We start from the raw sequence: 14760 nt of genomic DNA, 5'->3' as shown, positions 1-14760 counted from the left end.
TAGATAATTTAGATTTGGGTTTGTCTGCTCAAGATTCTGAGGCAGGAGGAACACGACATCCTACGACCTGCAACCTGTGGTGGCTTTCCTACGACCTGCAACCTGCAACCTGTGGTGGCTTTAGCCACTGGATGTCATCCAATTGTAGGTCAGCAGAGTCCTGGGAATGCAGTGTACAAGGGACCCCTTCCTGGTAAGTGGTGCAGAGGAGGAGGAGGAGGAGGAGGGCAATGCTTCTCTGGTTGGCAGTTGGGGACTGACATTCCTAGTGAATAGCAAGTCAACATTGTCAAAGAGGGTATGGAGGGAGCAGTAGGAGAAAGACTCTTCTCCACCATGGGAATAGGTGTAGTCCGGTGGCCCAGTAGGCCACAGGGTGGATGACGGCACAGTCACCGGAGAGGATGACATCATAGTAGTAGAATTTGTCCATTTCACACATGTACGGTGTAAGAGATTGTGTTTCTTTTTGGTCTCTTGATTTGTGAGGATGTGTATTCCTGGGTTTTCTTTTTACACTTGAAAATGGTACAGGAGGAATGGTGTTCCCCACAGTTGACAGAGCTTGGTGGAGAGGGGCACAAACAAACAACCATAATCCCTTCAGACAAGACTGGTGCTGCAATGTAAAGATATGTGTCTAAATCACCTTCACTTGCAGCACCACAAGGGTGTAGGGATATATGGCTTGATATCACAGCGATAGACTACCTTAGATGATTTCTCGTTGGTTTAGAAGATGAAGGTGGTAAAGCTGAAGGCTCCAGTATCCACTGTGTTCTCTTTTGCTACCCACTGGACACCATGGACAAAATGCACATGTCATCACTCCTAATTAGCAAACAGCTCTAACAACAGTACATAAAAGGAGATCTAGGTGGAAATCCTGTAGCATATTCAGTGGTTAATGCACGATTATAGTGACAGGAAAATCTCCTAGCTTGTCACAGGTAGGTGGGGCAGTTTTAAGCTGAATGGAGCCACTTCTAATTTTTGAAATCACCGCCACTGCCCCAAACCTGTCCTCGAGATGTTGAAAGTATAACAAAAACTTTGTAGTGAAAAATGGATCCCCACCTCTCCTAGAACAAACCACGTATTACGGGGAGGAGTACTTCTTGCCTTGTTTCTGAGCCCTATGTTCCTCCCATGCTGTAACCAGGGAAGGGAACCTTCTAGGGTGATACCACTCTGTGTCATATTAGGTCTTAGCTTCATAAGAGACTACTGGGGCCATACGACCACTAGTGGAAAGAGGTTTGAGTCACTTCATGTGGTAGTCTTTTTCCATAGTAATGCCTGCATTCAGCTGGGGCTCTTGCCCTGGGTGTCCCACAGTCACAGCAACAGCAACAGTAATGGTTACCTGGCCACTAAGCCATTTCCGGAACCCTGCCCAGAACAGAAAGGCTACCATGCTGGGTTTTGGGCATAGTACCAATGCAAAAAAATAAGGGTGCAAAGAGAGGGTATTTCTGAGTGCAATCGATGGAAGAAAATGAGAAGGGCCCACAAAATATGCTGTAGAGACAGCAGAGATCCCTAACCAAAGATTACATGTCCTTCACTATATTGCTTCAGTGGATAAAAAGTGAAACGCAGTTGACGGCCTGTGCAATGTTCCGTAAATGTATGATAACTGCGACATACCCTGGAATGTAATTGGTTTTACAAAGGGCACTGGGACAGGAAATGGCAAACCATCAGTTGCTGACGATGAGTGCAAACTCGTGAGGTTGGCAGAAATGGCGACGGCTAAAAATGTCAGGGAATCGCCAAAAATGGCAATAGCTAAAGTGACAATGCCCAATATGCAGCCTATCTAAAATGGTCTCCTCTTAACAAGAGGTCCAAGTGGAGGTTGGCCAAGTCGTTGAGAGAGGTTTTATTTCTCAGAGCTTATTCCTGTGAAGAGAAGACTGGTGGTGAAGCCAAAGAGATACTATCTGCTGACAGATGGCAACACAGAGACCATCTGAAGGACTAAAAGGGCTAGCAGACTGAGGTAGTAGGAGGACTGCAGGCTCGGCAGCCGTCTTATTTCCTGTGAGAGCGACGTGACAAGGAACCTTCATGAGCATCACAGCTGCTTCCTCAACAGCGAGCAAGTTGAAGCTTTCTTGGACCTATTGCACTATGGAATGGACTGTGTACAACACACAGAGGCTCTGGAGGACAATGAGAGATTTGGAGCATATAACACAATTAAAGCCCATGTTGCCACATGTATTGGGTGGTCTGATAGAGGGCGAAGACCTCCACTGTAAAAATCTAGCAGTGTTCCGGAAGAAGCCGGCTGGTGTGGCCGTGCCGTTCTAGGCGCTTCAGTCTGGAACCGCGTGACTGCTACAGTCGCAGGTTCGAACACTGCCTTGGGCATGGATGTGTATGATGTCCTTTGGTTAGTTAGGTTTAAGTAGTTCTAGGGGACTGATGACCTCAGCAGTTAAGTCCCACAGTGCTCGGAGCCATTTAAACCTTTTGTTCCGGAAGCTGATACTGAAAATAGTCGGTGCCCATGATGAAGACACATCCAACACCACGGTTGGTCTTAGAGGCATCTGTGTACACAAAAATGCTGTGGCCTAAGTTACTTGCTAAGGACAAGAAACTTAGTGACAGATCAAATCCAGAGCAGTGTCCTTGGGAAGCGAATGAAGTTAAAGATTTAAAGATGAAAATGGGTCACTACATGAAGCCAGGACAGTGAAGGGTTCACATCCATTAGGAATGTGACAGGTACTGTGAAGTTAATCTTCCGGAGCAGTAGCCAGAAAGCAGAACTCAGAGAGGTAACAGAGAAGAAGGGCACATGCCGCACTGGCGGTCAACGGAGTCATTGAAAAAGGGGACATAGGATGGGTGGCTGAGCATGGAAGACAAATGGCACGCATATCCACTAACAATGATTTCATGCTGGTACGAACAGTAGTAGTTCGGCAGCTTGTGCAGAGCGACATTCAACTGGGGTAGTGTAAAAGGCACCAGTAGCAAAACGTACTCCATGATGGTGGATTGTGTTAAGATGGCACAAGATGGACGGGCATGCAGATGAAAAAGTAGAAGACCCATAGTCTAGTTTTGAATGCACAGTGGTTCGGTATGAGTGCAGGAGGGTGGGCCAATCTGTTCCCCAGGAAATAACGCTTAGGACCTGTAGGTCATTGAGAGACATGATACATTGTGCTGCCAGGTAAGACATATGGTAGGACGAAGAAAGTTTTCTATGAAGCACGAGCGCCAGGTATTTTAATGTTGATTGAATGTAAGACTAACAGATCCACGATGTAAAGTGATAGAAGAGACCCATTGTGTCACCAGAGATTCATACAAATGGTTTTCTCAGTGGAAAAGTGGAAGCCATTAACGATGCTCCATGAGTAAGGACAGTTTAGACATTGCTGGAGACTTTATGATCTACTGCAGTTCTCCATGGACTTGTTTCCTCGAGCAAAGTTATCAACATAAAGGAAACTGGTGATGCCTGCTGGGAGACAGGCCATTACATGGTGAATGGCCATAGCAAAGAGGAAGACGCTCAGCATGGAGTCTTGAGGCAATGATTTCTCCTGGATAAAGGTGTTTGACAAGGCCAAACCCATACTTAGCTTGGAAACTCGGATTTTATAAAAATTCCCAAAGGAAATGGGACAGGCAGCCTCTGAAGCTCCACGTGTAGAGAGTATGGAGGATACCAGTCCTTCAGCATGTGTAATAGGCTTTCTCCAAATCAAAAAACATGACTGGAGTCTGGTATTTACTCAGAAACCATTCGTGACATGGGTTGACAGAGTGACGAGATGGTATACTGCACGCCAGCATGCACGAAATCCACATTGTGTAGCTCTTAGTAGATTGTGAGACTCCAAGCACCGTACCAGCCGGCCATGAATCGTACATTGAATCACCTTGCAACAGCAGCTGGTGAGAGAAATTGGGCAGTAGCTAGAAGGAAGATAATTTTCCTTATTGGGCTTCACGCCAGCAATTGCGAAACATGTCGTCCGCCCATTTTGTATTCTTGTCACCACTGCATAGTCTTTTAATATAGGAATCAAGGGAGAGGATGTTATTTGGTGGCCAGTATCCTCTTTCTATTACCCAACTGCATACACGAATTAACAGGATTCTTTATTGACATTAACAGGAAGCTACTTAACTTTGAGAGTCCGTGTGTTGTAGTACAAGCTCTTCCGTCATAGTCCACTTTAGCCTCACTCCTGGTGAAGTAAAAGATCCGCTACAAACACTACTCCAGCCACTGCACACTCTTGTAGCCGGTGACGTGAACTGACATACACCCACTAGGACAGTGACTGAGCTAGTAACTGCGAGACTTACCGAGACTGAGGCCCTCCGGCCATTGGCGGCCATCTGTATACTTCTGGTCGAGAGGGCGTTGCTCATGAGTCTCTCTTTGGCCTCTCTCCTGATAGGCGCATTTGGTGCAACGATCTTCTTGCTACGTCTTTGCCGACCAGTGTGCTGGTGACAGTTTACGCCAGCACAGCCCAAATGCAGTTTATGTACGAAGGAGAAGCGCTTCCCTGCAAAAGAAAGGTGCTGCAGCATCTCGGTATCCTGGACAACATCATCCAAGTGTCCGGACCTTTCGCCGGATAGTTGTGTTATTTAAGGAAACATGAAGTGTTCAGCCACATGTGAAACGTCAACCACGACCTGCAACAAATGATGATGCTGAAGTAGGTGTTTTAGCTGCTGTCGCGGCTAATCCGCACATCAGTAGCAGACAAATTGCGTGAGAATCTGCAATCTCAAAAACGTCGGTTTTGAGAATGTTACATTGACATCGATTGCACCCGTACCATATTTCTATGCACCAGGAATTGCATGGCCGACGTCGTGTACAGTTCTGCCACTGGGCACAAGAGAAATTATGGGACGATGACAGATTTCTTGCACGCTTTCTATTTAGCAACGAAGCATCATTCACCAACAGCGATAACGTAAACCGGCATAATATGCGCTATTGGGCAACGGAAAATCCACGATGGCTGCGACAAGTGGAACATCAGCAACCTTGGTGGGTTAATGTATGGTGCGGCATTATGGGAGGAAGGATAATTGTCCCCCATTTTATCCATGGCAATCTAAATGGTGCAATGTATGCTGATTTCCTAGGTAATGTTCTACCGATGTTGCTACAAGATGTTTCACTGCATGACAGAATGACGATGTACTTCCAACATGATGGATGTCCGGCACATAGGTCGCGTGCGGTTCAAGCGGTATTGAATAGTATATTTCATGACAGACGGATTGGTCATCGAAGCACCATACCATGGCCCGGACGTTCACCGGATCTGATGTCCCCGGATGTCTTTCTGTGGGGAAAGTTGAAGTATATTTGCTATCATAATCCACCGACAACGCCTGACAACATGCGTCAGCGGATTCTCAATGCATGTGTGAACATTACGGAAGGCGAACTACTCGCTGTTGAGAGGAATGTCGTTACACGTATGGCCAAATGCATAGAGGTTGACGGACATCATTTTGAGCATTTATTGCAATGATGTGGTATTTACAGATAATCACGCTGTAACAGCATGCGTTCTCAGAAATAATAAGATCGTAAAGGTACATGGATCACATTGGAACAACCGAAATGAAATGTTCAAACGTACCTACGTTCTGTATTTTAATTTTAATAAACCTACCTGTTACCAACTGTTCGTCTAAAAATGTGAGCCAATGTTTGTGACTATTACAGCGCCATCTATCACAAAACGAAAAAAGGGGTTCAACTAAAACATTCATATATCTCCACATACTACACGAATATGTAATAAAAAATGGGGGTTCCTATTTTTAAAAAACGCAGTTGATATCCGTTTGACCTATGGCAGCGCCATCTGGCGGTCCAACCGTAGCGCCATCTGGTTTCCCCCTTCAAGCTAGACGAGTTTCGTTCTTTGTAGTTTTTTCGTCTGACGCTTATTTTGTGTGATATTTGGCCCGGTCACGATCAGTGGACCACCCTGTATACACTGAGGAGACAAAAGTCGTGGGAAACCTCCTAATATCGTGTGGGACCTCCAGTGCAGCAACTTTTACGTGGCACGGGCTCACACGTCGTTGGAAGTCCCCTGTAGAAATATTGAGCCGCGCTGCCTCTGTAGCCGTGCGTAATCGCGAAAATGTTTCCGGTGCGGGATTTCTGCACGAACCGACCTCGATGATGTCCCCTAAATGTTCGATGGGATTCATGTAGGGCGATCTGGGTGGGCAAAACACTCGCTGTAACCGCCCACAATACTCTCGAAATCAGTATCGATTAGCTGTGGCCCGGTGAAATGGCGCACTGTAATCCGTAAAAATTCCATCAATGTGTGGGAAAATGAAATCCACGAATGGCTGCAAATGGTTTTAAAGTAGACGAACATAACCAGAACCCTGTCTGTTCCGTGTAAACAAAGGCCACGACATTTTGGAGCCATCACCAGCTTGCACAGTGCCTTGTTGACAACTTCAGTCCACGGCTTCGAGGGGTCTGCGGCAAACGCGAACCGTACCATCACCTCTTTGCAGCTAAAATCGGGAATCATTTGACCGGGGCACTGTTTTCCAGTCCTCAAACGTCCAACCGATACGGTCAAGAGCCCAGGAGACGCGCTACACTCGATGTCGAGCTGTTAGCAAAGGCACACGCATCGGTGGTCAGCTGCCGTAGCCCGTGAACGCCAAATTTTGCCCCACTGCCCTAACTGTTGTTGCTTGTCTGTTTCGACTGACAACTTGCGCAAACGCTGCTGCTGTCGGTCGTTAAGTGAAGACCGTCGAACCCTGCTTTGGCCACGGTGAGAGGTAATGCCTGAAATTTGGGACTCTAGACTCACTCTCGACGATGTGGACTTTGCAGTACTGAATTCTCTTACGATTTCCGGAACGGAATGTCCCACGCATCTAGCCCTAACTACCATTCCCCGTTCAAAGTCTGCTAGTTCCAGCCATGCCACCATAATCACGTCGAAGACCGTTCCACACGAATCACTTGAGTACAGATGGTAGCTCTACCAGTGCACTAACCATTTATACTTTGTGTACGTGATGTTACCGCCACCTGTATGTGTGAGTATCGCTATCCCAGGTCTCCCGTCACCTCAGTCTATAATATGAAGAAGAGTAACCATATTGGCTCCACTACGAAGAAAAGCATTTCTTATTGCCCCAACACCCAGAAAGATCGCTCCTTCTAAAGATTACTCCTACGTCTGTGGAAGAGATCATAAAAAAATTTACTAATCTCAGACGTTCAATGAATTTGACAAAATGTGTCGTGAATTGTTTATAAGCAAAAGTAATCGATTCGAATTTGGACGATTTACATGTGCTCTGTCAGATAGTTAAACGGGCTCGATTGATTATATTTTACCTCTGTCCAGTGTTTCCCAGAATGTGTGCACTGAAAATAATTCACAAGACGTGCGCACAAACACTCTAGTCAAGAAGCAATAATGCAATTTCCTCTACATCGGTATCAGATTCGCTGAACTCTGATTATCGCTTGCTTGAGATACGTAGTTGGTTAGCGGATGAACAAATAAACGTGATGAAGCTATTCACTTAACAGTGCTGGAGTGGCGCCACGGCGTAACGCGAAGCACTGTACTGTCACCTTGAACGTGGGCCTCACTGCGATGGAAAACCTGCAAGTCAGGATCGACGTGTCGCCCTGCAGTCTCCACGCTCACAGGATGGAGGGCAGATCAGCAGCACACAATGTGTGTGTGTGGGATTCCACCCGGAGGCGGTATCGCGCTTGACTGCCGTTGTGCGGCCGCCTAAGAGACGCGGAATCTATTGTTGAGAGGAATTTCAGTGCAATCCATCAGATCTATACTCCTGCATTGATCTCTAATGCGGGCTACAATGGCGTTGGCGGGAACTGCGTATTCAGAGAGGTAAGCAGAAAACTTTCTGTTGATTCCTTGTGCACTACCTAAGGATTTAACCTGTAACTAGTCAAAGGAGTAAATACATTAGTAAAAACGTGTGGTTCCTGAAGAGAGGCAGCAGCCTTTTCAGTAGTTGCAGGGGCAACAGCCTGGATGATTGACTGATCTATCCCTGTAACACTAACCAAAACGGTCAGTCTAAGAGTGAATACTGTATGTAAAATAAAACAAGACTTGAATAAATTTGTTCATTACCATTTGTCACCAGAGTAGACTGAAAATACGAATCCCGGTTACAACGACACTCGTTTATTACAGGTCCTTTTTGACGCTTCCTATTGCTGCCTGCTGGCACTTGTACGTAATGTCCTTTTTCTGTGCCCAGCCGGTATTCTTCGCCTTGTCGAGAACATGAAACCGTGGCGACACATTTTAGTCAATATTTGATGATCAATAAGTTTAAATTCAAATTAACATCATCGGTTGGCTGCGTTGTTTGGCGGTTGCTGCCAAAGATGCTCATTAATCGTTATCAGGAGCCCTATTCGGTTTCAGAATGATCTGATTTGCATACTCCCTGTACACCGAATTAATTCCTTCAAAGATCACAGGGTTCATTTAACCCAGCACGATATTTTTCCCGTTGGAAGCTATTTCTTTTAATATTAATGTTGAATAATTTATTATTGTTACTGTTGTCCAGAGAAAATCCAATATGCGGTTCACTTCTCGTGATACTTTGTTCGATATCGTAGGACACTATAGTTTTTCCTTAACTCTGTTTTTATTAACACACTTTCTTTGATATGATTCACTACGATGAACGGTCATACTTACGCCTGATAATAATTGTCCAAACAGAATCTATAATCGAAAGTCAAAAGTAAATTTCTTTAATTTGCCCGGCTCCCAACGACGCAAGAGACGTTAACAATACGTGCGTTGTGTTTATCTCATAATTATGAAACAATAGGGACGTTCATTAGAACTCTTTGAATAAAGCCCCTTGCTACTGTCCGTATAATACTCTATTCTATTGGTTGTTGTTGTCCTTTTATTTTTCTCTGCTTTAATGCGGGAATTTGTGATTCTGTATGAAATATGGGAATTGTTCATGATCAGTTCGAATACATTTTTGTTTCAAAAAGACCAGATATGTAACGAGGAGTTACACTTTGAATGTTGTTATAGCCACGTTCCACTGTACTCTCGAATGCTTCCCTTCCTTACCAAATAATCGTCATAGAGGCAGAACAGTGCTTGAAGGCAGTAAGCAGTGTCAAAAGGATGTGGCTTTCTGTGGTCACGCAGAGATGAAGAGATAAAAAGATCCGCACAGAACAGACTAGCCTGCGGAGCTGAACCAAATTAGTGTTGCAACTGAAGACCTTAACAAGAGAAAGTACACTGATGGCAAAAGGAAATTCGGGCGCACTTTGATTATAATCTTCTGATAGCCTTAAGATCTAAATTACAGATTCCCTGTGAGCTTTTCCGGCCATGAGGGCGAGGGACGTTTTGGGTGTGCATTGGCTTCGAAAAGAAGACATGGCTTCCTAAGCGTCGATGCGTGGTCGGCTTCGGGCGGGCGCAACGGAGTGGCTGTCCCATCAGCAGCAGCAGCACCAGCAGCACGTTCTGGGCGAGCCGGTGCCGTAAACTTGACAGCAGCGCAAGTACGTGAGTAGTATTGTCTGTGTTGTTAGTTCGGTCGTCCCGGAGCTGGAACTTGTACAGTTGTCGCAGTGTGAATTACCTTCGCGAGGCCGGGTCGACAGACGATACGTAGACTATAAGTTAAAGTTGCTCATTACATGAAAAGGATTAGTGATTTCTTAGGAGTTGTTAGGGATGAGACGGCTGTGGAGTAAAGTAAGTTGGAGAAGAGGTGGGCAGGTAAATTCTAAGAACGTTTGCATATCGAAGTCACGGGGTCTAAACGATACATATCGAACGCGCGCGATTATAAATCGATTATGCGACCCTCGTGGCGGGCGTTATGAGTGTGCTTACAGTGGTCACTACAGCAACAACAAAAGAAGAGCGTTACAAAAGTACTTGTAATTACAAAGGAGACGACTTACCTTACTCATCGTCGGTGTAGTCGTTATGTGACAGTCCATGTGATGTGTACGCTACAGGGACAATTTTCTTTTTGCCATATCCAGGGTAAACTGCCAGTATCACGCAAGAATATCGGCCGAGTGTCACATGCGTTAACTTTTCCCTGCAAACGCAAGTTGTGGAAATAGAGGTACTGAAACAAGTACAGTTCGTCTCTTTGTCCTGGACGCCCTTCTCTTTTAATGGAAGACTTCACAGATTTCCATAGCTGCTCGATGTTCTGCGTGTGCACTCTGGGGTCATCCGAAGACAGGAACTCTGTAGAGTGGTTCACGAACTCGTGGTCCAATCCTTCAGCTTTCAGAGTCTTGTTGGACTGAAACCCGTCTGTAATGGCTTAAGTACCAGGCAGTATGAAGTGCTTTATCAGACCCACTAAAGTGGCCTTGTCTCTGGACAATACTCTCACAATGAAACACTTCCGGGACACTCTTCCTATTGCACCGAATACCAAAATATGATCGATTTCACTCTTTGAAGGTCATCCTCTCTGCTTCTTCCTTCTAGCCATATGAGATTCGTCCACTTCCACAATTTTGCGCGGTCCACCAAATGGTACACTGTCGTTTGTAACTACCACGTAACACACTTCTCTGCAAAACCTGAAATAGTCACACACAGTATTAGCAGATAAGTCAGTTTCCGATGCTGTTGCTTGCAAGATGTAGTCTAGAATCCAGCAAGATAGAAGAATTCCGCTGGTCTGGATGGATAATTTGGAAGAGTCAAACCACATACTCTTCCTGATACTCGTTCGTTTTCCGCACTGTCTGCAATGAAATCGTAACGGTATTTCAGCTTCGAAACTCCTCTTACGAAGTTTTACACACTTCGCAACACCACAGTCTACACAGGCCCTGCTTTCCTCCTCCGGTAGTACTCCATATATGCGACAAAAAGTCAATATGCGACAAAAAGTCAAACAATTGTCTACGCTGGATAAGCATGGAATTATATTTTTCCGTGTGAGAGAATACGCCGAAGAAACGTCAAGAACACCAGACATCACACTCACTATCGACAGGAATCGTCCGGGTTTCCCAAGCAAATCACAATTAATTCACCGACGTGTGTAATTTAGAACATCTAAAGGAACGACCGAAACTGATAAAAATGACGATCACAAATAATTGATCATAACGCCCGCCACCAGTCTCGTGAACGATTTACAATCGCACTTTCGATATGTATCGTTTAGACCTCGTGACTTAGATAGGCAATCATTCTTGGAAATTACCGGTGGGCCCATCAATGTTTTCAATGCTAGTGTCGTGCTGACTGAAACGACGTCGTTGAAGATGATGTGATGCAAGATACATAAGGGGAGTTATCAGCAAGGTAGCTATAGAGTTACAGACACAGCTTTCTGGGATTCCTCACTCCAGAACGGCAACATTTTATTATAAGTATTTCTCTAGTGATTGCATATCTGATATGGTCTAATGTGTTTGTGATATGTTGTGGTTGTCTAAACAAAATAATTTTTAACTGTAAAATTTCTAAGGCCCGCAATTTAAGGAATCCACGTTCTAAGAGTAGTTGGGCAAGTAGGATAGTGATGGATGTGGTGAAGGGGAGTCGTTGAAAGACACCCACCAGCTGTTACGTTGCACCTGCGCATGCTGTGAGAAACATAACTGAGTCACGTTACGGACGCGCCGCTGTGCCGCAATTTGTATACACAGGACACAGCGAGCGAGATGGTTGCTCGTATTATGGAAAGCATTGAACCAGACGATAGAACGGGGGTGATGATCGTGCGACTACCTTGTAAGCTCAGTGATTCGCGAAATTAGCGAGCGGTAATGAGGGACTACGGTAAGTGGCGCAGTGCAGAGAAAATGAATCTCCAGGGAGTACAGTTCATGACAAAGGGACACAAGTCTTACGGGTGTTGGTTTTGACGTGATGTGAAGGGACATTACAAGTGTGACTGCTTGCGACAAAGGCAGACGGCTGAACCAATACAATATGGGTGGTTGGGTGTACCTGAGGAATTGCATTAAGGTGGGTCGGTCGCAGTCAACGCCGAACGGTAAGCTCCCACCACGATTTTGGGGACTTTGGAGAGGGTGTGTGGCCTGTTAGTCCGGTCTCAGGGCTGATTTCCATATATCCACTCTAGGCAACGGGGGGGCACACTTCCCTCCGCTCAAACCAACTTCTAATATTAACTGTTTCTGTACATGTAGCGACGGACAAAATAACACTCGGCAGCACCGTATTTAATTGTAGGTTTACTTCTGGAAGAGTTCGAGTGGATAATACAACACATACGAAATTTAAGAATTTCAGGCCTTGTCCATAGGAATATCACGTGTATTTGTTACTGCCGCTGAGCACTGACTTGTCGCTTGAGACAGGACACAGTGAAAATCTCTGTGTACAGCTGACTGCCAATTTCAATACGCTTGCGGGTTGTAATACAGCTCGTGCTGCTGGATCCGACGCAAGACGATGCTGTCGTCGTAAGCGACGACTGTAGACTGGGCTGAGCGGCGCACGAATTCCCTGGCTGCGGTGGGGTATGGAGCCTCTCGAGGGTGTGTCTGCACCGACGCCTCTGGTTCGCCGCTGCGCCTGGTTCGCCGCTGCGCCTGGTTCGCCGCTGCGCCTGGTTCGCCGCTGCGCCTGGTTCGCCGCTGCGCCTGGTTCGCCGCTGCGCCTGGTTCGCCGCTGCGCCTGGTTCGCCGCTGCGCCTGGTTCGCCGCTGCGCCTGGTTCGCCGCTGCGCCTGGTTCGCCGCTGCGCCTGGTTCGCCGCTGCGCCTGGTTCGCCGCTGCGCCTGGTTCGCCGCTGCGCCTGGTTCGCCGCTGCGCCTGGTTCGCCGCTGCGCCTGGTTCGCCGCTGCGCCTGGTTCGCCGCTGCGCCTGGTTCGCCGCTGCGCCTGGTTCGCCGCTGCGCCTGGTTCGCCGCTGCGCCTGGTTCGCCGCTGCGCCTGGTTCGCCGCTGCGCCTGGTTCGCCGCTGCGCCTGGTTCGCCGCTGCGCCTGGTTCGCCGCTGCGCCTGGTTCGCCGCTGCGCCTGGTTCGCCGCTGCGCCTGGTTCGCCGCTGCGCCTGGTTCGCCGCTGCGCCTGGTTCGCCGCTGCGCCTGGTTCGCCGCTGCGCCTGGTTCGCCGCTGCGCCTGGTTCGCCGCTGCGCCTGGTTCGCCGCTGCGCCTGGTTCGCCGCTGCGCCTGGTTCGCCGCTGCGCCTGGTTCGCCGCTGCGCCTGGTTCGCCGCTGCGCCTGGTTCGCCGCTGCGCCTGGTTCGCCGCTGCGCCTGGTTCGCCGCTGCGCCTGGTTCGCCGCTGCGCCTGGTTCGCCGCTGCGCCTGGATCGCCTGTGAGGTACCAACTTCGGTGTCGGCCGAAGAACGTGGTCCCGCAGTACACTCCTGCCCCACAGACCTGTGCACCACCGTCTTGTAGTGCTGTGTCACATGAATGGCGGGGGTGGATGCCCGAATTCGAATATAGTTGAGAAGGCAGGAAGTGTAATGACAGACGATGACAGCACCCTGTCAGCACCCCGGTAACTACCCGCGAGTGACTGGTGACAGTAGCCAAAAAACTGGGCACAGCGTGCAGTCCCCCCCCCCCCCCCCCGATGCTGGCGGTCGGGCTGTCTGCAGGAGGTGCCGTGATGGCTGTCTGGGGATGGCGCCTCCGCAGAGATCGGCTCGGGCTTCAGGACGGGCGACAGAGGTGGCCCGACGTCCGCCTCTCCGCCTCCACCTCCACCGTCCTGAACGGCGACTGGTGAAAGGCCGGAGACGACTGCAGTTGCGAACTTCAGCAGCGAGCTGCGTCTGCTGGCCATTATTTTACGGTGGAACCTCTGACGTACGGGATCCGCATCTAGTTTTGCAGATGCTGGTGCGGCACAGAGAAACTTTACAAGAGTCTCGGCCCATCCCCAGAATATTGTTTAATGACACTGTGCTACCGACTCTGTTTCTTTCCAAAAACTCGTCCTGTGGCTCGACTTAATCTGACTGGAGGAACGAAATGTTTCCACACTGGTCACAGGAGATGCTAAAAAATGTATGGTGGAGATAGTGTAATAATTACGCCGGCGATTTCCCCTCATTTCGCAAAGAAAAACCTTTAACGCTCACTCCAATAGGTGGCAGGACCGGAGTTCCTCCGTGTGACTTTTAAGCCTTCCAAAGAACCATTCAGCTTCACCATTAGACTGATAGTGAAAAGCAGCAATAGTTACGTGGTGGATGCCGTTAGCAGCACAGAACTGTTGAAAACTGGCAGCCCTGAACTGCGTTCCGTTGTCAGAGACAAGGACCTCAGAAAGAACTTGGGTGTGGACGACATGGTGACAACGCTAGGGAATTTAGTGTATGCGTCTGTCACCAACAACGGTTCCCTGTTCGAGAAATCACTGTGGACACGTCGCCACTGTCGCAACGGTCGTGGCGTAGCGGAGACGTAGACTGATTCTCGTCGCGAGAGAGCGCGCGCGCGCTCTCACGCACACGCTACAGCGAGAGATAACTTCCTGAATTTGGGTGTCAATAACCTGCCTAGTACAATCACGGTGGGCAAGTTACTGTGGGCGAACAACCTTCCAATCACTTTCATGCAACAGTGACAAAACTCGCCACTGGAGGGAGTGAGGAATCACAACCTGTGCATCCTCAATCTCTGTGTGCAGCAGCAGAACACCTGACCGCACGAATACCGAGTGACAATGCAAAAAGTAGTGGCGCGCCATTGGGTGGGG

General features: G+C 48.0%; 1 protein-coding gene across 1 annotated transcript in view; it reads right to left on the bottom strand.

Moving 5' to 3' along the window:
* Positions 1 to 13842, bottom strand: part of LOC126209992 (trichohyalin-like) — a 190313-nt gene extending 176471 nt beyond the window's left edge. The window contains exons 1-2 of the mRNA XM_049939101.1: positions 13687 to 13842; positions 12603 to 13540 (exon numbers count right to left, since the gene is read on the bottom strand). Of these exons, the coding sequence (XP_049795058.1) occupies positions 12603 to 13540; positions 13687 to 13842 (1094 nt within the window). The remainder of the gene's footprint in view (positions 1 to 12602; positions 13541 to 13686) is intronic.
* Between the last annotated feature and the right edge of the window lie 918 nt (positions 13843 to 14760).

Source organism: Schistocerca nitens, chromosome 10, assembly GCF_023898315.1.
Source record: "Schistocerca nitens isolate TAMUIC-IGC-003100 chromosome 10, iqSchNite1.1, whole genome shotgun sequence".
NCBI classification, from domain to species: Eukaryota; Metazoa; Arthropoda; class Insecta; order Orthoptera; family Acrididae; genus Schistocerca; species Schistocerca nitens.
The sequence above is the reverse complement of the archived record's forward strand: the minus strand, read 5'-3'. Positions and strand labels throughout refer to the sequence as shown.